This window comes from Oryx dammah, unplaced genomic scaffold (genome assembly GCF_014754425.2).
Source record: "Oryx dammah isolate SB20612 unplaced genomic scaffold, SCBI_Odam_1.1 HiC_scaffold_28, whole genome shotgun sequence".
NCBI lineage: Eukaryota > Metazoa > Chordata > Mammalia > Artiodactyla > Bovidae > Oryx > Oryx dammah.
The window spans coordinates 28,892,311-28,919,874 of record NW_024070212.1 but is presented as its reverse complement, the minus strand read 5'-3'; the positions used below and the strand labels follow the sequence as shown (position 1 = coordinate 28,919,874).

At 42.8% G+C, this 27,564-nt stretch overlaps 1 protein-coding gene and 1 long non-coding RNA gene across 2 annotated transcripts in view; both read left to right on the top strand.

Moving 5' to 3' along the window:
* The first annotated feature begins 15,147 nt into the window (after window positions 1–15,147).
* Window positions 15,148–27,564, top strand: part of LRIG2 (leucine rich repeats and immunoglobulin like domains 2) — a 62,004-nt gene continuing 49,587 nt past the window's right edge. Inside the window, exon 1 of the mRNA XM_040231016.1 lies at window positions 15,148–16,173. Coding sequence (XP_040086950.1) covers window positions 15,935–16,173 — 239 coding nt within the window. The 5' untranslated portion in view covers window positions 15,148–15,934. The remainder of the gene's footprint in view (window positions 16,174–27,564) is intronic.
* LOC120856068 lies at window positions 18,661–24,167 on the top strand. Its single transcript, XR_005719380.1, has 2 exons — window positions 18,661–19,703; window positions 23,241–24,167. It is a non-coding gene; the product is annotated as an uncharacterized LOC120856068 (long non-coding RNA).

The following is a 27,564-nucleotide window of genomic DNA, read 5'->3' as shown; positions in this document are numbered from 1 at the left end:
AATACAAAAATTGTGGATGTAGCATAAGAGGGAGAATACTGATTTGGCAGTATTTTGACTAGCACTGTGACCTTAGGCACATCGCCCAAATTTGTCAGTCTCCTTTTTATCATCTCTAAAATAGGGAAATAACGCTTGCTTTTTTAAACTGCATGATTATCTGATGATCAAATGAGATCCCAAACTTAGCAAGAAGTCTTGAACATATTTTTGTTTTTGTCGGTCAAAGAGCTGTACATTTGAACTCTAGTTAATATAGGTGATGGGTTGACATCACCTTTTACAGAGGATTGCATCTCTGTGTATGCCAGTTGATGAGCCATAAAATCCCTCTCCCTTTGTTTTTTCATTGGCTGACAAACCTTTGGAATTCTGTAGTGTGCATGGGTCAGAGGTTGTGAATTTAATAGAAAGCAGGTGAAAGGACAGGTTTCCCAGATGGTGCTAGTGGTAAAGAACCTGCCTGCTAATGCAGGAGACATAAGAGAGACTGGCTCAGGTCAACCCCTGGGTTGGGAAGATCCCCTGGAGGAGGGCATGGCAACTCACTCCTACACAGAAGAGCCTAGTGGGTCTATGGGGTCGCAAAGAGTTGGACACGACTGAAGAGACTTACTACAGCACAGCACAGGTGAAAGGACAGAAGGAAAGGAAAAAAGTGGGAGAGGTTTCTTTGGTTTTGTTTTTACTTTCGGCTGAACCATGCAGCATGTGGGATCTTAGTTCCCTGACCAGGGATGGAACCCAAGTTCTCTACAGTGGAAGCTTGAAGTCTTAACCTCTGGACCTCCAGGGAAGAGATATTTTTACAGTTTACATACTAGCACTTTTTTTTTTACTACAAAATAAGTCACTGTTGGCTAGGATGGGAGGAAATAGACCCTTTTATACACTCTTGGTAGGAGGGTGAATTGGTATTGAATTTTGGAAAGCTTGTTATCAAGTTGAAGGTCAACATATCCCTCCCATTTTATATTAGATAATAAAAAATTAAAAATGTAAGCTATAGGTATGCCAAGATTTGGCAGAAAAAGATATGAAAAGATAGACAGCAAATAGCAGTTGTGAATGGGAGATCTGGGAAGAGGAGTTTCAATTTATACTTTGTATTCTTCCATATGATTTGAACTTGACTTGAAGCATTTCTTATTTTTTGCAAAAAAAAAAAGAAGAAGAAGAAGAAGCCCAGAGCAGAAGGCAGCTAGACATGCACACATCCACTGCGCTCCCCTGTCTCTACTCCTTGGCTCCTATCAGCAAGGCAAGGCCCTCAGTCCCGGGAGGGCACTGACCCCTGCCTGCCAGGCCCTCCTCATGTTGTTTTTGCAGTCCATTACCAGCTGCTTAAGCAGCAGGTTCCCAGTGGCTGGTCAGCTGGAACTGCTTCAGAAGGACAAACAGGAAGGACACAGCTACCAGTGCAGATTATCCTGTCAGCTTTGTGGACAGCAAAACATTTTTTTTTTTTTTTAAGATCTTAAGATGTTGAGGAAAACTTCATGCTGTTAGCAACTCCCTCAAACCTCTGCCTGGAGAGGGCAGTGAGCCGGATTTAGCTTGTCCTGAAGGAACCCTTGCAGTTGTATCCAATATAAGCTTCTAGCTCCAGGTCCTGGAAATTTATCCCCTAGGCTTGCTTGGTTAGGCTTCAGCTCCACAGACTAAAGCTCATGGCTATCCTTATCTTCTATGTCAAACTGTAGTTTCCACTAGACAATAATGACATCTCACCATTTCTGCAGCTAGCCTTCTTTTAGGTAAGATGCCTGCAGGAGCTTGGAGCAAAGAGAGATTAAGGGAGGCAATGAAAACTCCTGTTCGCCACCTACCTGAGGTGTGTGCTCAGTCACTCAGTCGTGTCCGACTTTTTGCAACCCCACGGACTGCAGCCCGCCAGGCTCCTCTGTCCATGGAATTTTCCAGGTAAGAATACTGGAGTGGGTTGCCATTTCCTTCTCCAGGGGAAAAATGAATGTAAGGAATTCCCATCTCATATGGTTCTTGGGAATAATAACTGAAATAATTTTCCTAAAATAATTAAGCAGGGACTTCTTTGGTGGTCCAGTGGCTAAGACCCTGTGTCCCCAATGCAGGGGACTCAGGTCCAATTTCCTAGACAGAGAACTACATCCCACCCACCACAACTAAGAGTTCACATGCTGCCATTAAGATCCCATATGCCACAAGGAAGATGGAAGATCCTGTGTACAGCAACTGAGACTCGACACAGCCACATAAATATTAATAACAAACAAGCAAACAATAAAGTGCCCAGAGCACAGGCTTTTAGGACATGGGATGGTACAACTTGCTGATGAAAATGACCATGTTCCCTATAAAAAGGGTGAGGCTTGTAAAGCCATCCTTCAAATCCCTGCCTGCGCACTCCCCAGGTACAGAGAAAGTGAGTTGCTGGTTCCAGTTTGAAATCTTGTCCTGAACTGCTGTGCTGTAGATGTTCCTGTGTTTATCACCTTCCTTCTCACTCTCCCAGCTTCTCTCTCTCTCCCTGCCTAAGCCTCTCATTAGTCCAATTAATAAACTGCTGTTATTGTCCTCAGTTCAACCCCCCCAGGAGCAGGGTCCTCTAGGGATGGCATCACACTGGGGATGGGAGGCAGAAGGGGAGCTGCAGGGACACCCTCATTTCCATGGGGGAGTTGAACAAGGAATCAGAGTTGGCAGCAGATGGATCATCCTGGGCCCTAGTCTTTTGGTACATCATCAGGATAATCAGGGAGCACTTCATTATACAGAGAGAGTCTGACTGTTTGGAAGAGTCCCATTCAGGGACTGGAAGGTTCTGGCCTGGAGATAATGACTAGCCGGAAGCCTTTAGCTTTCTTCTGTGCACTGGCCTTCGGCTGCCCTCCGGGCACGTGCACATGCACGCACACTTTCTCACACAACCCCTGCCATACACACACACACACACACACACACACACACAGAGTTCCCTGGGCTTGTAGTCAGCTGAAGAGTTTGTGGGTGCATTCCAGGCCTGGAAGGCTGGTGAGCAGAGTCAAGCTGGAGGGCCCAGATACGCACGACTGCTCTTGCTGATTGCTGAGAATATGCAAACCCCCAGGTTCCCAAGGACCCATTAAACCGTCACTAATGCTTCACCCAGGCTTCCCAGGTGGCGCTAGTGCTAAAGAACCCGCCTGCCAATCCAGGAGAGGTAAGGGACTCGGGTTCAACCTTTGGGTCCAGAAGATCCTCTGGTCCCCTGGAGGAGGGCATGGCAACCCGCTCCAATATTCTTGCCTGGAGAATCCCCATGGAGGAGCCTGGCGGGCTATAGTTCGCCAGGGGTCACAAAGAGTCAGACACGACTGAGTGACTTAGCAGGCACACGCAGTGCCTCATCCAGAGTGGGAGTGGGTTCCCTCCCAACCCGGGAAGGATAAAGGAGCAGACCTGGGGAGTGGCCCCACTAGCTGAAAACAAGAAAATGGATTAACAGCTTACCTCAGAAGTTCCAGCAGCCCAGGGACAGTTGGTTTGTTGGGTACACAACGGAGTCAGCATTTTTAACACCCTCCCTCCTACCATCAGGGTGTGAGACTAGAGTTTATTCTGAGGATGAGGAAGCGGGGACAGTGAGGGTTGGGGGGTAGGAGCTCATGGGGAGGGGGCATGGTTTGATGGGAAGTCAGCCAAGTTACTTTCTCAACCAGTTACATCATACCTACCTGTTCGGGCATATATTTAGGGAAAAGGGAATTCAAGTCAAACTCATTCCCCTGACACTTGGCTCCTACCTGCTGCCCTGTCAGCACTCCTGTTCGCCACCTAGAATTATGAGCTTCCATGCTGGCCTCCGCCCAAGGTGAAGGTGGAGAGTGCCACATTTTCGTTCACTGCTTTGTCTCCTAATTCCCCACAACCACAAAAACACATGTACTGTGTCAGACAGACTTTACTGTAGGTCTCAAAGTGTGGCCCATGGACCAGTTACTTCAGCATCACCCAGGAACGTGTTAGAAAAGGAAATTCTCAAGTGTCAACCCACACCTACTGAATCAGAAACTCTGGGATTTGAGCATTAACAAGCCCTTCAGGTGATGCTGATACTTGCTGAAATGCAAGAACTGAAGCTATATGTTTGTGTATAACTTGAAAAAAAAAATTGCAATGTAGAAAGGTGACTAAATTAAAACAGAAATGTAAGTAGGACTGTTTGCAAGACTATGGGAATATAAAAAGGGTCTTTTATGAAGTTTCACTTCCCTCTCATGTGGCCCACATGCAGAAGTTAAAATGTTGCAAAAATCTTTTTGTGGTGTCTTTTGTAAATTCAAATTTACTATAATGTATTAAAATTTACTCTTGTATTTATGAATTTTTTTTTTCATTTTAAGATATAATTTTGTATTCAAGTGAAAAAGAGAGTCTTTACTATTCTCTTCTAAAAGAGTCTTGATTTTGCTTTTCATTTTTAGGTCTTGAATTGATTTTTGTATTAGGTTAGCCAGAAATTTTGTTCAGGTTTTTCCATGACATCTTACGTCTTAATCCCCTGTCTCTACTTTGTCCCTCTCCCCTTCACTCTCCCCACTGGTAACCACTAATTCGTTTTCTATATCTGTGAGTCTGTTTCTTTTTGTTGTATTCATGAATATGTTTTACTTGTTAGATTCCACATGTAAGTGATATTATACAGAATTTGTCTTTCTCTGTCTGACTTACTTCACCTAGCATAATGCCCTCCAAGTCCACCCATGTCGTTTGAAGTGGCAAAGTTTCACTCCCTTCTTATGGCTGAGTACTATTGCATTGCATACAGACACATCTTCTTCATCCATTCATCTGCTGATGGACACTTACCTTACTTCTGTATCTTAATGGTTGTAAATGGTGCTTCTATGAATACTGAGGTGCATGTGTCGATTTGAATTAGCTCTACACTTTTTTTTTGGTCTTGCTGTGAGGCATGCTGGATCTTAGTTCTCCAAACAGGGTTCAAACTCATGCCCACTGCAGTGGAAGTGTGGAGTCCTAACCACTGGACCACCAGGGAATTCCCCCCCAATACTACACTTTTTAATCACTACTACTTTAAAACCTATTTTGAAATCTGGTAAAGCAAGCACATATATACGAGACTTTTTTCATTATTATTTTCCCGTTGCAATACCATGTACATTTGGGAATTTTGAGGAGATTGTATTAAATCTACAAACTGACCTGGGGGAATTGACATCTTTATAACAACCATTCTTTCAGTGTAAATGCATAATAAAAACTCTCCATCTGCTTAGGTCTTTTAAAAATGGTTTTCAATATGTTTTATAATATTTGCTACATATGTATTCTCTTGCACTTCTCTGTGTGATCTAGGTACCTCTCAGCTTATCCTAAGAATCTTTTCATTTTTATTGCTATTATGAGTGCTATCTTTTGAAAATTGTATTTTATTATTGCTGACTTATTAGAACAATATTTATTTTAGTATTTTGATCTTGTAGGCACAACTTTGTTGGAATTTTTTGCTGGTTCCAATAGATTACCTGAAGATTTTTTTGGATTTTTTTCTTCAGACATTCTTATCCTCTGTGAGTAAGGTTAATTTGTTTCTTCTTTTAAAATCCTTATGTCTTTATACTGGCACACAAAAAAAGGGATGCATAGATCAAAGGAACAGAATAGAGAGCCAGAAATAAACCCATGCCCTTACGGTCAATTAATCTATGACAAAGGAGGCAAGCATATACAATGGAGAAAAGACAGTCTCTTCAATAAGTGGTGCTGGGAAAACTGGACAGTTGCTTGTAAAAGAATGAGATTAGAAAATTTCCTTATGCCATATACAAAAATAAACTCAGAAATAAAAGGACTAATGACCTAATGTAAGCATTTGCACAGCAAAGTAAACCATTGACAAAATGAAAAGAAAACCTACTGAGTTGGAGAAAATATTTGCAAATGATGTGACTACCGGGGGTTAATATCCAAAATATATAAACAGCTCATACATCTCAATACCAAAAGACCACAAACAAGCCAATAAAAAAAAGGGCTGAAGATCAGAGTAGACATTTACCCAAAGAAGGCATGAAGATGGCCAACAGGCACATGGAAAGATGCTCAGCATTGACAATCATCAGAGATATGCAGATCAAACCCATAATGAGATCACTTCACACCTGTCAGAATGGCCATCATCAAAAAGACCACAAATAGCAAGTGTTGGCAAGGATGTGGAGAAAAGGGAATGTAAACTGTTGGTGAGAATGTAAACTGGTGCAAGCACTATGGAAAACAGTATGGAGGTTCCTCGAAAAACTAAAAGTAGAGCTACCATATGACCTAGCAATTCTACTCCTGGGTATCTATCCAAAACAACAACAACAACAACAACAAAAAAAAAAAAAAACTACCCACAAAACACTAATTTGAAAAGATACCTGCACTGCAATATTCACTGCAGCATTATTTACAATTACTAAGATATGGAGGTTACTGAAGTGCCAACCAACAGATGAATATACACAGAAGTGGTATATCCATACAATGGGATATTATTTAGACATAAAAAAGAATGAAATTCTGCCATTTGCAACAAGGTGGATGGAACTAGAGAGTATTATAGTTAGTGAAATAAGTCAGAGAAAGACAAATATTCTATGTTATCACTTGTGTGTAGAATCTAAAAAATTAACCAACTAAAGAATATAACAGAAAGGAAACAAACCTGCAGATATAGAGAACAAACTAGTTGTTACCATTGGGAGGAGGGAAGTGGGAGGGACAAGATAGGCATATGGGATTTGTTGTTGGTGTTGTTTAGTCGCTAAGTTGTGTCCGACTCTTGCAACCCCGTGGCCTGTGGCCTGCCAGGCTTCTCTGTCCATGGGATTCTCCAGGCAAGAATACTAGGGTGGGTTGCCATTTCCTTCTCCAAGGGATCTTCCTGACCCAGGAACCGAACCTGGGTGTCCTGCGTTGTAGGCAGATTCTTTACCGATTGAGCTATGAGGGAAGCCCTGTGTAAAATGATAAGCAGCAAAGACATATTGTACAACACGGGGAAATATAACCATTATTTTGTAATAACGCTAAAAAGTATTCATTTATTTTTGGCTGTGCTGGGCCTTTATTGCTGTGTGTGGGCTTTGGGCTTCAGTAGTTACAGCATTGGAGAAGGCAATGGCACCCCACTCCAGTACTCTTGCCTGGAAAATCCCATGGACAGAGGGGCCTGGTAGGCTACAGCCCGTGGGGTCGTGAAGAGTCAGACACGACTGAGCGACTTCACTTTCACTTTTCACTTTCATGTATTGGAGAAGGAAATGGCAACCCACCCCAGTGTTCTTGCCTGGAGAATCCCAGGGACAGGGGAGCCTGGTGGGCTGCCGTCTATGGGGTCGCACAGAGTCAGACACGACTGAAGCGACTTAGCAGGTGCAGCATGCCTACTCAGTAGGTGTGGCATACAGGCTTAGTTGCCAGTGGTATGTGGACTCTTCCCAAGGATTGAATCTATGTCCCCTACATTGGCAGATGGATTCCCAACCCCTGGACCACCAGGGAAGTTCCTGTAATAACTTTAAATAATCTATAAAAATATTGAATCACTATGTTGAACACCTGAAACTAATGTATATTATTGTAAATCAGGTATAGTTCAATTTAAAAATCCTTGTACTTTTAATATTTTTGCTTGTATCTGTTAGGACCTCTTTCTGCACTTGTTACAACCTCTAGTACACTGTTGTATAGAAACGGTGATAGGCATCCTTATCTTGATCCTAATGTGAAATAAATATTTTTTAATGTTTCACTATTAAGTATGAAGTTTGTTGTTGCTTTTTGGTAAATGCCTTTTATCACTTTAAGGAGGTTCACATATTCCAAGCTGGTGAAGAGTTTTTATAATGAATATGTCTGGAATATTACATTTTATACACATATGTGATATACCTCAGGCTTCCCAGATGGCACCAGTGGTAAAGAACCTGCCTGCCAATAGAGGAGACACAAGAGACACAGGTTTGATCCCTGGCTGGGGAAGATCCCCTGGAAGAGGGCATGGCAACCCACTCCAGTATTCTTGCCTGAAGAATCCCATGGACACAGAAGCCTGGCGGGCTACAGCCCATAGCGTCACAAAAAGTTGGACACGACTGAAGTGACTTAGCACACCCATAGATGATATACCTCATATAGTAGATATTTACATGTATCTTATAGGGTATATGTGACCTATATCATATATCATATACTAGTATATATGTGTGTGTGTGTCAAAGAAGAAAAGCCTTATAGTTATTTCAGTACATATATCTCTGTACTGAAATAGAGACAAGGGGAGATGTAATGGGAGATAGATATGGAAGATGGGGCAGCTAAATTTTAATGGGGTGGTGTTATACAAAGGTCTGGAACAAGGTATCCAAAGTAAGCAGTTTTATTTTTCTTTTTTAAAATATTTATTTATTTGGCTGTGCCAGGTCTTAGTTGCAGCAAATGGGATCTTTGGTCATGGCATGTGGGATCTAGTTTCCTGACCAGGGGTTAAATGTGGGCCTCCTGCATTGGAAGCTCAGAGTCTTAGCCACTGGACTACCAAAGAATCCCAACCTGTTTTATTTAGGAGTCTGGAACTGAGTTATCTCTGCTTAGAGATCACATTGAACTCTAAAAACTCTGCCCAGGTACTTTGGCACCCAAGGATTAATTAGATACTCCTAGAGCAATGAATACACAGCTTTATTCCATTTTTATTGAGAAGCGAATCACTAAACTCTTTATTAAAAACATGCATTTGCTAAATCTATTAAGCTACGTGGGGGGTTATACTGTGATTCTCTTTATTTGGATTTTTTTTGTACTAAGACAGTTTCAAAAGGAAAATTTTATTTTATTTTTTTTAAAGATTTATTTATTTAATTTATTTATGATTGGGCTGAGTCTTTGCTGCTGTGCTCAGGCCTTCTCCAGTTGTGTGAGCTGGGGCTGCTCTCAAGTTGTGGCGCACAGGCTCCTCATTGTAGTTTCTCTTGTGGAGCATGGGCTCTAGGCATGCATGCTTCAGGAGGCATTGGGCTTAGTTGTCCCGCATCAGAGATCGAACCCATGTCCTCAGCATTGGCAGGTGGATTCTTTACTTCAGCCCTCAGGGAAGTCCCAGAAAAATGTTTAGATAACTTTATTAAGTAGAGTGTAATCTCATCATCTAGTCATTTATCAAACATTTATTGAATGTTTATTATGTGGCAGTATCTGTGCTAGTCCATATGGGAGTAGAAAGATATATAAGGTACATGTAAGTGCTATCAAAATGGAAAAAATAATGTGCAGAGATTAAGAGCTGGGAGGGACACCTTGTGGGTGTGATCTGCACCACTTATTGGAAAAGACACTGGATAGAGAGCCCTTTAGTACATCTAAAGGGTCCATGGGAAGCTTTGACACTATAATGCACAGTGGTACTAAGACGCCTCATTGTTTTGTGTGTGTTTGTGTGTGTGTGTGTGTAGCTCTTTTCTAGGCCCAGTTTCTTTTTTTTTTTTTAATTTATTTATTTATTGGCTGTGATGGGTCTTCATTGCTGCACTCAGACTTTCTCTAGTTGTGATGATCAGGGGATTACTCTCTAGTTGTGGTGCAAGTGAAAGTGAAGTCACTCAGTTGTGTCCAACTCTTTGTGACCCCATGGACTGTAGCCTACCAGGCTCCTCCCTCCATGGGATTCTCCAGGCAAGAGTACTGGAGTGGGTTGCCATAGGCCCAGTTTCTTAGTTGAGGTTGTTAAGCATTCTCAACAGCAGGGAAGTGAGGCTGAGAGCAAGTTTCACTCTGCTGTCTTGGTTTTTTAAGTTTAGTTTGGATTGGAGCATTGGATATGTCCTTGAGTCCAAGAAATATTTCAATATTAAGAAACAGAAAAAGGTCCTTAAAACCATAATTGTGACTCCAAACCTGCCATGGGAAGATTGATCTTTATTAGTTTCTAGGACAACTCTATGACCTAGGCATTATCATTCTTTTTAACCTGCTCAGGTTTTTAATTTACAGGTCAGAAAATCCATAGTCATGCCAGCTTGCCTCTGTTTCTGGCTAAGTTAGTTTAACCTCTCTGGGCTTGTTTCCTCAACAGTAGTAACTATTTTGCCAATTTCATAGTAGTTGAGAGATCAGACCATGTAACTGATGTAAATGCTCCTTGAAGAGCATAAAAGCACTAAATGTAAGTGGACTATCACTATTATTCTTAACGTCTATTTATAATATTGGGTATAATATATGGCTGAATGAATATAAGGCTGTAATCAAGCAGGACCCTATGAGGCCTTCCCTCATATCTTCTGCTTTAGCTCCTCTCTGAGGTACCAAGATAACATTATTTGATGCACATTTCCTGAGTTGTTTTACATATGCGAAAGTTCAGTTCAGTTCAGTTCAGTCATTCAGTCATGTCCAACTCTTTGCAACCCCATGGACTGCAGCATGTCAGGCTTCCCTGTCCGTCACCAACTCCCGGAGTCTATTCAAGCTCATGTCCATCGAGTCAGTGATGCCATCCAACCATCTCATCCTCTGTCATCCCCTTCTCTTCCTGCCTTCAATCTTTCCCAGCATCAAGGTCTTTTCAAATAAGTCAGTTCTTCACATCAGGTGGCCAAAATATTGGAGTTTCAGCTTCAGAATCAGTCATTCCAATGAATATTCAAGACTGATTTCTTTTAGGATGAACTGGTTGGATCTCCTTGCTGTCTAAGGGACTCTCAAGAGTCTTCAAAAGCATCAATTCTTTGGCACTCAGCTTTCTTTATAGTCCAACTTTCACATCCATTCATGACTACTGGAAAAACCATAGCTTTGACTAGATGGATCTTTGTTGGCAAAGTAATGTCTTTGCTTTTGAATATGCTGTCTAGGTTGGTCATAACTTTCCTTCCAAGGACCAAGCATCTTTTAATTTCAGGGCTGCAGTCACCATCTGCAGTGATTTTGGAGCCCCCCCAAAATAAAGTCTCTCACTGTTTCCACTCTTTCCCCATCTATTTGCCATGAAGTGATGGGACCAGATGCCATGATTTTAAGTTTTCTGAATGCTGAGTTTTAAAGCAACTTTTTCACTCTCCTCTTTCACTTTCATTAAGAGGCTCTTTAGTTCTTTCTTCTTCACTTTCTGCCATAAGGGTGGTGTCATCTGCATATCTGAGGTTATTGATATTTCTCCCGGCAGTCTTGATTCCAGGTTGTGCTTCATCCAGTCCAGCATTTCTCATGGTGTACTCCACGTATAAGTTAAATAAGCAGGGTGACAATATACAGCCTTGATGTACTCCTTTCCTGATTTGGATCTAGTCAGTTGTTCCATGTCCATTTCTAACTGTTGCTGCTTGACCTGCATACAGATTACTCAGGAGGCAGGTCAGGTGGCCTAGTATTCCCATCTCTTTAAGAATTTTCCAGTTTGTTGTGATCCACACAGTGAACGGCTTTGGCCTAGTCAATAAAGCAGAAGTAGTTGTTTTTCTGGAACTATCTTGCTTTTTTGATGATCCAGCATATGTTGACAATTTGATCTCTGGTTCCTCTGCCCTTTCTAAATCCAGCTTGAACATCTGGGTGTTCACGGTTCATGTACTGTTGAAGCCTGGCTTGGAGAATTTTGAGCTTTACTTTGCTAGCATGTGAGATGAGTGCAATTGTGCAGTAGTTTGAACATTCTTTGGTATTGCCTTTCTTTGGGATTGCAATGAAAACTGACCTTTTCCAGTCCTGTGGCCACTGCTGACTTTTCCAAATTTACTGGTATACTAAGTGCAGCACTTTCACAGCATCATCTTTTAGGATTTGAAATAGCACAACTGGAATTCCATCACCCCCCCCCCCCCAGCTTTGTACGTAGTGGTGCTTCCTAAGGCCCACTTGACTTCACATTCCAAAGTGTCTGGCTCTAGGTAAGTGATCACACCATCATGATTATCTGGGTCATGAAGATTTTTTTTGTATAGTTCTTCTGTGTATTCTTGCCACCTCTTCTTAATATCTTCTGCTTCTGTGAGGTCCATACCATTTCTGTCCTTTATTGTGCCCATATTTGCATGAAAACTTCCCTTGGTATCTCTAATTTTCTTGAAGAGATCTCTAGTCTTTCCCATTCTATTGTTTTCTTCTATTTCTTTACACTGATCACTGAGGAAAGCTTTCTTATCTCTCCTTGCTATTCTTTGGAACTCTGCATTCATATGGGTATATCTTTTTCTCCTTGCCTTTCACTTCTCTTCTTTTCTCAGCTATTTGTAAGGCCTCCTCAGAGAACCATTTTGCCTTTTTGCATTTCTTTTTCTTGGGGATGATCTTGATCCCTGTCTCCTGTACAGTGTCACAAACCCCTGTCCATAGTTCTTTAGGCACTCTGTCTACCAGATCTAATCCCTTGAATCTGTTTGTCACTCCCATTGTAAGGGATTTTATTTAGGTCATACCTGAATGGTCTATTGGATTTCCCTACTTTTTTCAATTAAGTCTGAATTTGGCAATAAGGAGTTCATGATCTGAGCCACAGTCAGCTCCTGGTCTTGTTTTTGCTGACTGTATAGAGCTTCTCCATCTTTGGCTGCAAAGAATATAATCCATCTGATTTCAGTATTGACCATCTGGTGATGCCTATGTGTAGAGTTTTCTCTTGTGTTGTTGGAAGATGGTGTTTGCTATGACCAGTGTGTTCTCTTGACAAAAGTCTATTAGACTTTGCTCTGCTTCATTCTGTACTCCAAGGCCAAATTAGCCTGTTACTCCAGGTATTTCTTGACTTCCTACTTCTGCATTCCAGTCCCCTATAGTGAAAAGGACATCTTTTCTATGTTCTAGAAGGTTTTGTAGGTCTTCATAGAACCATTTAACTTTAGCTTCTTTAGCATTACTGGTAGGGGCATAGACTTGGATTATTGTGATATTGAATGGTTTGCCTTGGAAATGAACAGAGATCATTCTGTCGTTTTTAAGATTGCAACCATACTGCATTTTAAGATTGCAACCATACTGCATCTTTTATTGACTCTGATGGCTACTCCATTTCTTCTAAGGGATTCTTGCCCACAGTAGTAGATATAGTGGTCCTCTGATTTAAATTCACCCATTCCAGTCCATTTTGGTTCTCTGATTCCTAAAATGCCAATGTTCATTTTTGCCATCTCCTGTTTGACCACTTCCAGTTTGCCTTGATTAATGGATCTAACATTCCAGGTTCCTATGCAAAATTGTTCTTCATAGCATCGGACTTTCCTTCCATCACCAGTCACATCCACAGCTGGGTGTTTTTTTTGCTTTGGCTCAGTCTTTTAATTCTTTCTGGAGTTATTTCTCCACTGATCTCCCATAGCATATTGGGCATCTATCAATCTGGGAGTTCATCTTTCAGGGTCCTATCTTTTTGCCTTTTCATACTGTTGATGGGGTTCTCAGGGCAAGAATACTGAAATGGTTTGCCAATCCCTTATCCAGTGGACTGCGTTTTGTCAGAACTCTCTGCCATGACCCGTCCATCTTGGGTGGCTATACATGGCATGCTCATAGTTTCACTGAGTTAGACAAGGCTATGGTCCATGTGATCAGTTTGGTTAGTTTTCTGTGATTGTGGTTTTCATTCTGTCTGCCCTCTGATGGATAAGGATAAGAGGCTTATGGAAGCTTTCTGATGGGAGAGACTGATTGAGGGGGAAACTGGGTTTTTTTTCTGATGAGCAGGGCCATTCTCAGTAAATCTTTAATCCAATTTTCTGTTGAAGGATGGGGCTATGTTCCCTCCCTGTTATTTGACCTGAGGCCAAACTATGGGAGAGAATGAAGATAATGGCAACCTCTTTCAAAAGGTCCCATGCAACACTGCTACACTCAGTGCCCCCAACCCTGCAGCAGGCCACCATCAACCCACACCTCTGCTGGAGACTCCTGGACACTCATGGGCAAGTCTGGGTCAGTCTCTTGTGGGGGTCACTGCTCCTTTCTCCTGGGTTCTAGTGCACACAAGGTTCTGTTTGTGCCCTCCAAGAGTGCCCAGTGCCCAGTGCCCAGTCCTGTGTAAGCTCTGGCGGCTCTATGGTGGGGTTAATGGCAACCTCCTCCAAGAGGGCTTATGCCATACCCAGATCTGCTGCACCCAGAGGTCCTCCCCTGCAGCAGGCCGCTGCTGACTGATACCTTTGTAGGAGACACTCAAACATAGTTCTGGCTCAATCTCTGTGGGTTATCTGGGTCCTGGTGTGCCCAAGGTTTGTTTGAGCCCTCTGAGTGTCTCTGGTGGGTATGGGGTTTGATTCTAAACGCGATTTCATCCCTCCTACCATCTTGCTGGGGCTTCTCCTTTGCCCTTGGACTTGGGTTATCTCCTCAAATGTGGGGTATCTCCTCAGATGTGAAAAGGCACCACCAAATGGAAGATATTAACTACTTGATGACCTGGAGCACATAGCCCCAGGCCTCCTGGAGTTGAAGGAGTGATAAAGTTAACGCCGGTGACACCACCCTGTTACCTCACTGTCAATCAATCAGAGAACTGTGCCTGAGTTGATCACAAACTCTGTGACCCCTTCCCTCACTTGGCCATTTTGTAGCTCGGTCGGTAAAGAATCTGCCTGCAGTATGGGAGACCTGGGTTCGATCCCTGGGTCGGGAAGATCCCCTGGAGAAGGAAATGGCTTCTCCAGTATCCTTGCCTGGAAAATGTCATGGACACAGGATCCTGGTGGGCTGCAGTCCATGGGGTCGCAAAGAGATGGGCACGACTGAGCGACTAACACTTACCTACTTATTTACTAAAACCCTTCAGGAGCTGGGGGATTTTTTTTGTGTGCCTGAGCCACCAGTCTCTTTGCATGAGCCTGCAATAAACCTTTCCCTTCTCCAAAGTCTCACATTTCAGGTTGTTTCGCCTTACTGTGCCTTGGTCATATGAATTCACACTAACAAGGTGGCCAGACTTCACTGTTCTTGTTACGTTTTCCACAGCCTCTGCTTTAGAATAAAAAAATTCCTCCACACCCAAGCCTTTTCTCTGTTGACAGTTCAACAGTCTCTATCTATATGTTCTGCTTGCTTCTGTGAGAGTGAGTGTAAATACACAACAGCATTCTCCGAATCAGAGGAAAGAGGAGTATTTTCCTTAAATACATGCCTTGCAAGTGTGGCCCCATCAACATTTATTGAACTCCAAGACAGAACAGAAGCTGGAGGTATACAGATGAATAAACAGGTTGTCTGCTCTGACGAGCTTAAGAGTCCACCAACCGAAGGAGCTTCCTTTTAGGAGACTGGGAGTTGCCTTGCATTTGCAGGAGCCATAGGCTGAGCAGGACTCGCAGAGGAGGCCCAAGCTTGGCTCTGGAGTCCAGTGGGCTCATGAAAGCTCCCGCACCCCTTTAGTATTTGCCACTCGGGAGGCGCCTCTTCCGCCATTCCCCTTACTTGATGCCCAGAGACGATTAAAGATCCTTTTCTAGTCCCATAGCGGATAAATCACAAATCAAGACTTCAGACTTCAGCGCTTCTGCTCTCACTCCCTCCTAAGGAGCCACTGCGCCCTCCAGCGGAAAAACGGCAGTGGAACTCCAGGGGCCTAAGCTCTGGACACCTTAAAGTCCTCTTTAAGGAGCCCGCTGTCTCCGACACCTCCCCTCGTGGAGTCCCGCCCCGACGCGCCTCGTCTTGTGGCACCGATTGGTTGGCTCCTGTGCGTGAAGACGTTGCGTCGTGGGGCGGGGCGAAGCAGCGTTGACCACAGGGTCTGTGTTCTGTGTCCTCGGCCGCCGCCCCCGCTATCGTGGTTTATCCGCCCCTCGCCTGCCTTTAGAGGGTACAGGCGACAGCCGTTTCTCTGGGTGGTCGCGCACCGCCAGACGTCTCCGCCGAGCTGCTTTTCCTAGCTGGCTGCTGTTCTCCGCTGGGTCCAGGCCGGGGGGGTGGGGAGTAGGGAAAAATGGCGCCGGCGCCCCAAGGCGTTCGGGAGGAGCCGCTGCTGGAGTGTGGGTCAAGATTGCTTTCCCGGCTGCTCTTCCTCGCTCAGGCAGTGGTGCTGCTGCTGCCAGCCGCCCGTGCAGGCCTCTGCCCCGTGCCCTGTTCCTGCCGCATCCCGCTGCTGGACTGCAGTCGCAGGAAACTACCAGCGCCCAGCTGGCGGGCGCTGTCGACCTCGCTGCCCCCCGATGCCGTCAGCCTGTGAGTAGAGTTGCTGGGCGGGGACCAAAGGAAAGCGGGGAGAGTGGGTGGGTGCTCCAGCTCCCAGAGGGGCAGGAAAGAGATACCTGGCCGGAGGGTGCGGCCGGGGAGCCTAAGTTCTGAAGGGAAATGCCATTGCGATGTTGTGAACTTTTGGGGAGGATGGTGGGAGCCTGAAATCCTGGTGTTAAGGTTCTGGAGACTTGTATGAAGACCACAGTTAAAATTCTTGGGACCAGGGAGTATGTGATTCCTGGGCTGGGAGGAGTTGGGGCGGGGATGTTGTTAAGGGCTCACTGGTTCTGGGCACCGGCATTGACTCTGAATGGTTGGGGCTCCTCGGCCACTTTGGGCTGCATCTTCCAATGCATCAGCTTGAATGACCCCCAGGTATGTGGTTTTATATCCTTATCATAGAGACTTACCTACTCTTTTTTGGCTGCCGTTCACGTTTTGGCAGGTTTTGTGCTGTTTTTGATATTTAACTGGGTTAAAACTTCATGTGTTACTACATCCAGTACTACCTTGAACAAGCATTTTTATAAATAACATTTTTGTTCTACTTTAAGAGTCATTGTAAAGAAGAAGGCTTATCCTTGACAGAATTAAGTGATGTGCATTTCCTTGTGGCAAATAACCTAAAAATCAGTACTCTTTGTTTATGTATAAGAAGCAAGTACAATGGTTGGATGAATTCTGGAGACTCCACCGCTGAGTGCTCATCTTGACAGGCCTGTGTTAGACAGTGGCACCTGGAGAGTTCATTAGTCTGAGTCAGCCTGATGGCATTAGGAACAACAGTAGGTATTAAATGCTGCAATTATGGAGCTTCTTAACCACTAATATACAGTTATTTTCCTGCCACTAACTGAACAATGTATTTATTAATTGACAGACTTCTAATAGAGTCATCTCTGAAAAAAGTCCTGTCACACACATGAAAAATAGCTTGAGGAGTGACTAAAAATAGCTCCAGGGGCTGCTGGTTGTTTGACAGAAAACAAAATTCTTTTAATTAACAAAATAAAAAAAATGGAATACAAATAGAACGGCTCTCTTTGCAGTGGTTAAAGCATTTATACATTTGTAAATAGGTTATGTTAGGAAAGAAAGCTACCTCGTAAATTCCTTGAGGAAATTAATTTTAACAACCAAATGTTGTCATAGATCTGCAGTGTAATACTGTGTTTTCTGTTGTTTTATAATTCTGATTCTGTTGACACAGATAAAAGGTAAAAATTTATATCAATGTGCAGCATAGTCTGAATTAAATCTAGCATAGTATCTTAGTAATGCAACAAGTACCTTTTCGTAAGAAATTCTTGAAACAGCTATCTGATTATGACAGACTAAATCTGGTGCAGGTTTAAAAACAACACAACTTCATTTAGCTGTAATTGAAATAAATGTGGCCTACTTTTCAAGCTCATCCATTGGTAGATAATAATTAGAAATAGTTTCATGACGGATACATTTATTTTGTGTCGAGGTTTGATTTTTGTGTAATGAAGACAAATTGCCCAAAGCCAAATAAAATTCAAAAATTTTAAGTGTCCTCTAGTGAAATTGACATTTTTAGTTGAAGTGAAATGCCTTGGAGAGCAGTTCTCTTGAAGAAATGTAACTGGATGGAAGTCTTACATTAGCAAAAGAACTCTTAGGATATTAAAAGATGGGATTGTGCTGTTAAAACTGAGTAACATTTTTTAAAAAATCAGTTGCTTTCAGCTATGAAACCACCAGTGCACGTGGGTTTATGTATTTTTGAATCTTTCAAACACATGCAGTGCTTTAAATGATTAATGATTCAAACTCAAATGCTCTAACTTGTAGTCATCAGAAAGTTGGTAGACAAAATTCATTAATCCTGGGTTCTAAAATGTGTATCTGTCCCCAGTTACAGGCTTCCCAGGTGGCTTACTGGTAAGAATCCACCTGCCAATGCAGGGGATGCAGGTTCGATCCCTGGGTTGGGAAGGACCACTCCAGTATTTTTGCCGCGAAAATCCCATGGACAGAGGACCTGGCGGGCTACAGTCTATAGATTCACGAAGAGTTGGACATGATTTACTGACTTAATATAAACGCCCCCAGTTACTGACACAGAGCCCCTGAAACCCTTGTAATTTTCCAAAGTGGTAGGAGAACTAGGAGCGCCTTTCATTTTTGTATTTGGCCTTTGACCCTGATTCCTGACACAGAGCTCATACATCTCTTAGGATTTTCTGGGTGATAGGAATGTCTTTTGACCAAATGAAGTGACTTTTAGTTGTCTCCAGCATGGCCTCAGGATGGGGGCTGGTCACCAGAAAGACTGAGCCGTGATTAGAAGCTTGGAACTTTCAGCCCCATCTCCCCTCCCCATCCTCCTGAAAGAGGAGAGGGGCTAGAGATTGAGGTAGTATTTGATCATGCCTGTGTGATGAAGCCTTCATAGAAGTCCTAAAGTATGGAGTTCAGAGAGCTGCTAAGTTGGTGAACACATCTACTGGGTGGTATGCTGTGAGGGTGGTGCATCCCAACTCCATGGAGACAGAAGCTCCTGCACTGGACCCTTCTGGATCTCACCCTCTGTATGTCTTTATCTGTGTCCTTTATCACATTTTTTATTAAATAGTAAACCAGTAAATGTAAGTAAGTGTTTTCCTGAGTTCTGTGAGCTGCTTTAGCAGGTGGTTGAATCCAGAGAGGTGGGTCTTGGGAACCTCCAGTTTATACCAGGTTGACAGAAGTTGCAGGCAATGTGGGGACTTGTGATTGGTGTCTGAAGTGGGAGGCCGTCTTGTGGGACTGAGCCCTGAAGTAGTGAGGTCTGCGGTAATGCCAGTTAGTGTCAGAATTGAATTGCAGGATATCCAGCTGGTGAAGGATTGGTTATTGTTGGGGGAAAGCACACATCTGGTGTCAGAAGTACTGTATGTGTGAGTAAAGGAAAAAACCAGTGACAAAAATTTTTTGCTTGATCAAATTTTAGTCAGGCTCCTGAACCTTATCTTGGACCATTTCTGCACATTCTTGTAAAATGTAGTTTTAGCAGTATCTCGACTGAGTCAGTGTAGTGGGACTCCCGCATCCTCAGTGTCTCATCAGATTCCTCCACCTATACCACCCTCCAGGTGATATTTGATTACCCTGGCCTGTCTTCAGCAAGAATCCTGTTGGGTATTTAGTTAAAAACCTCCTTACCCTGATGTTTACTCTTAGTAATTTTCCATTCACCAACCCTCCTTTGCTCCTTAGCTGTGAGTTTTCTCTTGGAGTATTCAAAGTTAAGCCCAATCTCTTTTTCCAAACTTCAAAACTTCTTTGCAGTGGTTCCTATATGGAGAAAGCCTCATCCCTAAAAGTCTTCCTTACCATGCTTTAACAAGTATCATTGAATATTTTTTTCCTTTTAACAGTTTGTGGTGCCACAACTCGGGATAGGATCAGATTCATCATTGGACCCCCGGACCTCTCACCCAGGACCCTAAGTGCATACCTTTGAAGTCTTTACCTTCACTCCTGACTGGTTGATCGGGGATCCATTGGTGAGTCCGACTCCTGAACCATTGCACCGGACAAACATCTGTGGAAGCTGGTAAGGACAGATTTAGATTTTTAAGAGTCTGAGTACAGTTGACCTTGAACAACATGGATCTGAACTGTAAATAAATACTCCAGTACTACATGGTCCATGGTTGGTTGAATCCACAGATGCAGAACCTTGAATACAGAGAAACCTCATGCTTGGAGGGCAATTACAACTTACCTGTGGATTTTTAACTGCAGGTGGTTGGTGCCTCTAACCTTCATCTTGTTCAGAGGTCAACTGTGTGCTCCAGAAAATGGGATAGAGTCCTAGATAAATATAGGCTGGGTTAGAGTCCCAGGTTCTGTGTTTGTAAGAAATCTCAGTTAGAGTCCTAGGCTTCTTTGTTTGAACCGTACTTACTGGCCTGGAAATCTCTTCTTCCTGGCTCTGTTTTTCCTGAGTGGGGATTATTCTTGACTCCTTACACTGGAAATCTTTCCTCCTGGCTGTCTGTGAGGCCTCTCTCTCTCGGGTCCTACTTCTTCCATGAGAACTTAGCAGATGGCCCAAACCCCCTTCTTGAATCCCTGCTGACTCTGTCTGCGTCCATTCTAGTTGGCATGCTTTTATTGAGGATAATGTGGAATTTCACTGACTTCTTTGGGAAACTTGAGATCTTTTTACACTTGCTCCTCTAAGCCCTCTCCTTTCTCTTTGCTTCTGCTCCTCCTTTACTCTCACCGCCTTCAGTCTTCCTTCCAATTCTCTTGAATCCTATGAGACATGTGTGCGTGCTGAGTCACTTCAGTTGTGTCCGACTCTGTGCAATCCCAGAGACTGTAGCCCGCCAGGCTCCTCTATCCTTGGGGTTCTCCAGACGAGAGTGCTAGAGTGGGTCGCCGTTCCCTTCTCCAGAGGTTCTTCTCACCCAGAGATTGAAACCATGTCATGTCTCTTATGTCTCCTGCGTTGGCAGGCCCGTTCTTTACCACCAGCGCCACCTGGGATATGTCTCCCTCAAAATCCCTTCATCCTTCATCCCCATGTCCACCCTGCCAAACCTTTTTCCACCTCCATCTTTATAGTCACTTGAACTTTGGACCACCTGCTCTCCACTGGAGACTATAAAGGAACTTAAGGACTCCCAAAAACAACTGAAAAAGAAAAAGGCTAATTGGAAATACTCTGGGTGTTTTCAGCAGTTGAATGGGTTTTGGAGACATCCAGATAAGTCTCTTGATATCTCCTCAGTCAACACCTAAAAAATTTGGTCCATAGTCTCCATATGATTACATATCAGGGCAAGGGAAGGTGGTCTGTACAAAATCAGTAAACAGATAACCTTAACTTGTCCCATTTGCCATAAACACAACTCACATAAAAATACAGTGAAAATACAAGAGGTTATTATTTTATGTAAACCAGTGAGTTTATATTTCTGTGTTTACTAACTTATGACTAAAATTTTCCTGTGAAAACTGAGATCTCTTAGAATCTGTGTGTATGTTTATGTAGGTCCTTATATATGTTGTAGATACGTGAATTTTTTTACTTCTAGATGATATTACCAAATTAATTTATAAAATCTAGGTCTGTTCAAATTGGCTTAGAGATAAATGAGCAATTACGTAAGTATTCCTGATGCAAAACTAGAATCCCAGAGTTTTATTGGATTATTGATCTGCTCCTTTTAAGATCGGCTCAGTAGTTGTGGTGCATGGGCTTAGTTGCCCAGGGGCATGTGGGGTCTTCCTGGACCAGGGATAGAATGCTTGTCCCCTGTAAGTGGATTCCTAACCATTGGACCACCAGGGAAGTCCTTCCTGTGCCTTTGCCTTCTAAGTAATCTTTCTAGGAAACAAAGATTTTGTATCTTACCAAGATAATTTCCTATACTTCATGTTGTCTTTTTCAAATCTTTGATTACTTTAAAAAATTGAGTTTTCTCTTATTAGAAGAGCTTTTTTTTTTTTTTAAGCAACTGTGACTTTCTGTATTTGCCTTTGAAATCTTTTCTCACTTTGTTTAAATGGATAACTAAGTATTGTTTCACAATGACCTGTGATCTTAGTCAGATTTTTAAAGCTTTTTGATATTTTTAACCTCACAGAATCAAATTCTGAATGGAATCTGTTTGATTTCAAACTAACTTTGAGACTTTCCAGAGGGTCCCTGGAAGATCTCAAAGGTTGTGTCTCTCACCTTGTAAAAGGATATGTTAAACTAATTAGGTTTATTTGATATTTTAAATTACATGAGAAGCATAGTAAATAAATGAGGACAAACCTTAGGTTATACATGTATGGATATAAGTTACTAATGTAGGTGTTTCAGAAAAGTTACAAAGTTCATAGAGATATGAAATAGCCTTGCTGTCTGGTTATTAGGTTGAAGTATTGTATGCCACAGAGATAAATAATTTTCCTTATCAAATGAACTCTTCATCAGAACTTTAATCATAGCCATTTAAAGTCTTTTTTCATTCATGAACAAGTTGTTGTTTTACTCTCCTTCTCTGAAAGTACAAACAGTCAGCCACAGGCAAGAATGCTCCATGATGGCATCAGGAAGGCCATGCCACAAGACTCAGAATTTCCAGAAGTAATGAAGCTGATGAATTGATAACACTGTTAACCCAAGATCAAGTCGAATAAGAATTAATTACATCAGACTGATAAACTAATGAGAATGGTTATAATTTTTTATCACTCTTTATTTGAAGCAATGCTGGTTCTTCAATGTTTTTTTCTTCAAATTTAAATAACCTTTTTCTTTTCCGTTGTGTTATGTATAGCTTACAACAGTAATACCTTTGTGAACAAAGAAGAAACAGTTACTTTTTCTCCCTACCTCGTTCCTCCAGAATTCAGAAACTTTTAGCTAGTATTCTTGTTTTCATGACAATGTAGTAATTTGAATAAGTTCAATAATATGCTCTTGTAACAGGATCCAACTTGGAAATGATTGATATATTACCATGGCTTTGGTTGAAATGTTATATTTAAGAGTGAACTGTGTATGGAGTCTGGTTTAAGCTACCAAGGTTGAGTTCATGGACCAGTATTCTTGGGAAAACTGGCCTGGTATCTGGCTGATGGGGTTCCGAACCTCATAGATGAGTAAGGAAAGTTGCTTCTGGGCTGGCTCAGGACCCTTAGGATATCTTGGGGACCCCAGAAAAGCAAAATTCACCTGAATCTTTAGGAGTGGGAGATGAAGTCTGGTGGCTACTTCCTGAGCTGTCTTCCTAGCCTCAAGAGGCTTTTAAAAGCCTAATCTGAGTTTTCTTTCAGCAAGTTTCTTATATGGCCTACTTATATGATCAGTCACTATTCCTGCTGCAGTTATGTAAATAATCAGGACAAATCTAATGAGATCAGAATTTGTAAGCAAGAAGTAAAGGGTTGATTGTAGAGAGAAAGTTTTTTATTTCACTATAAAACTGTAGTGCAGTCTTGTGAGTTCTGTCTTGCATATTGGCCGGTCCTTACCACATTCTCAATTCTGGTTTCCTCTGATATCTGGCTGTGACGCTCCAAACTGATGTGTCCAGTTTTTTTCCTACCCTCCTGACGTGGCATCCCTTTTCCTGAAACTGTGCAAGATGAAGCTGGATGACTTGGTATAAACTTGAAAGAAAAGACCATGACACCTTGCATATGGGCAACCTCTGTGCCTGCTGAACACTTAGTGCCATCACCAGAGACATTCAAACTGCAAACCAGGACGCTTCTTCAGGTGACCACTGCCATCCTCACTCTACCATTAAAAGATGCTTCAAGCTCAAATCTAAGAATGCCAGCTGGCTGTGTCTGGGTTGAGAAACTGGGTCTCTAGCTATTAATTTTGGTTTCTCTTTTATTTTCATAGAAACTGCCATTATTAAATGCTTGACTGCTGGCACCATTGAGCAAATATCCACTAAAGCCAAGTCTCCACATAAGGTTTACCCTGGTCCTTAATGAGCAAAAGACCACTGAATGAGAAAATAGACTTATGTTTTTCCTTTCCTTGAACAGAAAGGGGCCTGACAAAGATTCTTTGACTAAATTTTAATCGGACTCCTGAACCACCTTCTACTAGGCTCATCTGTATACTTCCTTGTAAAATACAGTTGTAGCAAGAATCCTGCTAAGTCAGTTTAGCAATAAACCCCTGATATCTGATCACCCTTGACCTGTGATTTGGTTTCTCATCTTCTACCACCTCTCAGGTGATGTCTGATCACCATGGATCGTCTTCAGCAAGAATCTACTTAGGTCTGTTTAGCCAGAACCTCCCCTTACCCTTGTTTCCGGTTTTCCATCCACTGACCTTGTCTGTCCACTCTGCTTCATGGCTATGAATTTGTATTAGCCCATGCAGTATTTGGAGTTGAGCTCAATTTCTTCCCCCACAGCAGAATTTCATCATTTTAGCCCCTGTACTCATAGAGATAACCTGCATCACCTTGAATAAAGTCTTTCTTACCAGGTTTTAACAAGTGTCATTGATTATTTTTTCTTTTAGCACAGGGGGTTTTTCCTGGACATTTGGTATCACAGGACTGAGACTTGCTAGAATGGACCTGGCTCATGGAAACATGGTTTGGGAAGAGAAAGGATAAAAGGCAGGGATGCAGAACCTTTGATTCCTGGGAGAGCATGTGGTCACCCATGGTATGGAGCAGCAGCTTTGCTGCTCTCAGTTACTAACGGTGAAAGTTACCAATGGAATTTAGAGATGGATCCAATTCCCAGCATGTTGGTCTACTGGATGCATAAGGACATGGAAACTAACAAGAAGGTGAAATGTTTAATCTCTTGGTTATTGTGATAACCAAATTACAATAGCTGACATTGAAATAATGTAATATAATGCTGCTGCTGCTGCTAAGTTGCTTCAGTCGTGTCCGACTCTGTGTGACCCCACAGACAGCAGCCTACAAGGCTCCTCCGTCCCTGGGATTCTCCAGGCAAGAACACTGGAGTGGGTTGCCATTTCCTTCTCCAATGAGGTGAAGCAGTGGGCTTCCCTGGTGGCTCAGATGGTAAAGCGTCTGCCTGTAATGTGGGAGACCCGGGTTCGATTCCTGGGTTGGGAGGATCCCCTGGAGAAGGAAATGGCAATCAACTCCAGCACTCTTGCCTGGAAAATCCCATGGATGGAAGAGTCTGATAGGCTACAGTCCATGGGGTCGCAAACAGTCGGACTCGACTGAGCGATTTCACTTTCACTTTCTCCAGTGTGTGAAAGTGAAGTCATTCAATCGTGTCCGACTCTTTGAGACCCCATGGACTGCAGCCTGCCAGGCTCCTCTGTCCATGGGATTTTCCAGGCAAGAGTACTGGAGTGGGTCGCCATTGCCTTCTCCTTGTAATATAATGAGTAAGAGCTAAAATTGAAATCAAAAGCGAGTCCTGAGTCAGACCGTGATGTTGGACCAAGGTCAGATTTCACTAAGTCAGAGTTTTGGTCATTGGCACAAAGCTGCCCACCAAGGAAAAAATTATGCAAGGACAGCAGAAAGTACCTCTTAGACCTCTGGTCACCAAGAATGTAGTCAGGGTGGGAGGAGAGGAAAATCAAGAAACTACTAAAATCAGGGAGTATAGTGTGAAGAAGACATTTGCTTTTGTGGATCAGTAATACCAGCTTACTGAAGACCAAGGAATACCCTGAAGAACCTTTATTATAATGGATTGTGGAGTAATTAATTTAGGCGCAGTATCTGGTTTTAGATGCTACAATGGGAAAAAGCACGTTTGAGTTGATGAAGGACCCACAGCTTACCATGAAACAATCACTGATGGCCATATGTGATTCAGACACAAAGCAGTTTATTCCTGAGGGAACAGCCACCCTAATGGACAGAAGCCACTGTAAGGTCTCTTTATGCCTGAAAAAGAGGACTGCCCACCTTCTCCAATAAATATCAAGTGAAAGCAAACAGTGTGTTTCATATATAAGCCATGCGGGTTTATCTTTCTGATATTTGAGATAGTCACCTGCTGAATATGTTTGTTACCCAGTCCCTGGTAAATGCTGTGGTTGAGGGGGAGCTCTTATATGGGCACCCCATATAACCTTACTGATGCAAAGCCAAGGGACAGATGTGGAAGCCTTTTGCATTTGCTGCTTCAGCTTGCCCTTTGGATCTTACATAAGTGAGTGAGTGTTAGTTGCCCAGTCGTGCCTGACTCTTTGCGACCCCATGGACTGCAGCCCATCAGGCTCCTCTGTCCATGAGATTTTCCAGGCAACGATACTGGAGTGGGTCGCCATTTCCTTCTCCAGGGGATCTTCCCAACCCATGGATTGAACCCAGGTCTCCTGCACTGGAGGCAGATTCTATACCAACTGAGCTACAAGGGATCTTACATAGATGCCAATAAAAACATTAGGTTAGTAATAATGAGGAAAGGCAAAGGAGAGAGTCAAGGAACTGATTTTAGCAAGGCGAACATTTTTAAACAGGTTTTAGAAATGTAGGGAATAAAGCAAATACTTTTAGCAAAACAAAGGAAATAGGGAACAATCATGGGATGCAACCCATGGAAAGCAGAATGGAGAATGGAAGGCTTTAAGATGACTTTTAAGAAATGGGATGAATAAAATGGACTTTAGTGGGGTTAAAACAAAGGCTTTGATCCTGCACTATCCAAGGCTGGGCAGGCTGAAGGGACCTCTTCCTGATCCCGGAAGAGTAAAGGGCCTTGAATCCGCTCTGTTTAGTTTGAAGAAGTCTAAAAGTGCAAAGACTGAGATTGCAGTGAGAAACGTGACCAGCAAATGCTTGAGTCATTGGTTAGGCAGATTAAATGGGATAAAAATTGACCCTAAGGGGGACTTCTCTGGCAGTCCGGTGGTTGGGATGCCACACTTCCCACTTCCACTGCCGGGAGTGTAGGTTTGCACCCTGGTCGGGGAACTAGTATCCCGCATGCCTTGCGGCATGGATGAAAAGAAAAAAAAAATTGACAAAGAGGACCAGGTTCCCTTGGCTCAGCCTATGGTGGGAGTACCCTGAAACCTTTTGCAGTAGAGTGGATAATGGTCAGAAGGCAGAGAATTTCCCAGGAGTTTTTGATAGGAGACTATCTTGTCCTGTGGTTCCAAAACCATTTGTGAAACCTGATGCAGCTGAGAACATAAAAACATAAGGGTTGATAGGATTATGAAAGTAGGAATGTTTAAACAGGCTTTATGTAAAAAAGCTGTATCTCCTTTATCTGAATATTTTATGGGAATGGGTGTTACATCTGGATGGGGATTGCTTCCCTTACTTAGTATTATAAAATGAAAACCTGTTAATATCAGCCCTAGTGGAGGCTACAGTTAAGAATGTAAGGTGAAAGTTTGTAGGAGAATGGTATGTTTGATCAGACTTTTACCTGATTATATAATGAGGATGGACATTGTATCTGATCAGGGAATGTTTCTTCTACCACATAGTATCATAAAACAGAAGGCATGTAAATCTACCCTTCAAGCAATATTAATTGGACCTGCTAAGTGGGAGCCAATGAGATGGACCTTGGCTTGCTATTGCACATTAATTGAAACTGCCACTATGACTAAAACTCATAAAGTAATCTTGAAATATGAAATAGTCATGATGTCTTGCATAATGTCTGATAAACACTCCAGGGGAGGGCAGTGCCCAGAAGAGCAATAAAGTGGAAATGGCTTACACAGGATCATACTGCCGGGGGAATGTGAGGAGGCGATCCTAAAGAGTAGGGAGCCTCTTTTCCCCTAGGACTGGCTCTGGAACTGTGTGAGGAGCTGCTGGGTTCTCTTGTCACCTAGCAGTGTCCTATAACTGACCAACAAAGAGTTGCTTAGTTTTTGAATGACAGTTGCAAGGTGAATGGACAGCATCCTATTTGGAAGGC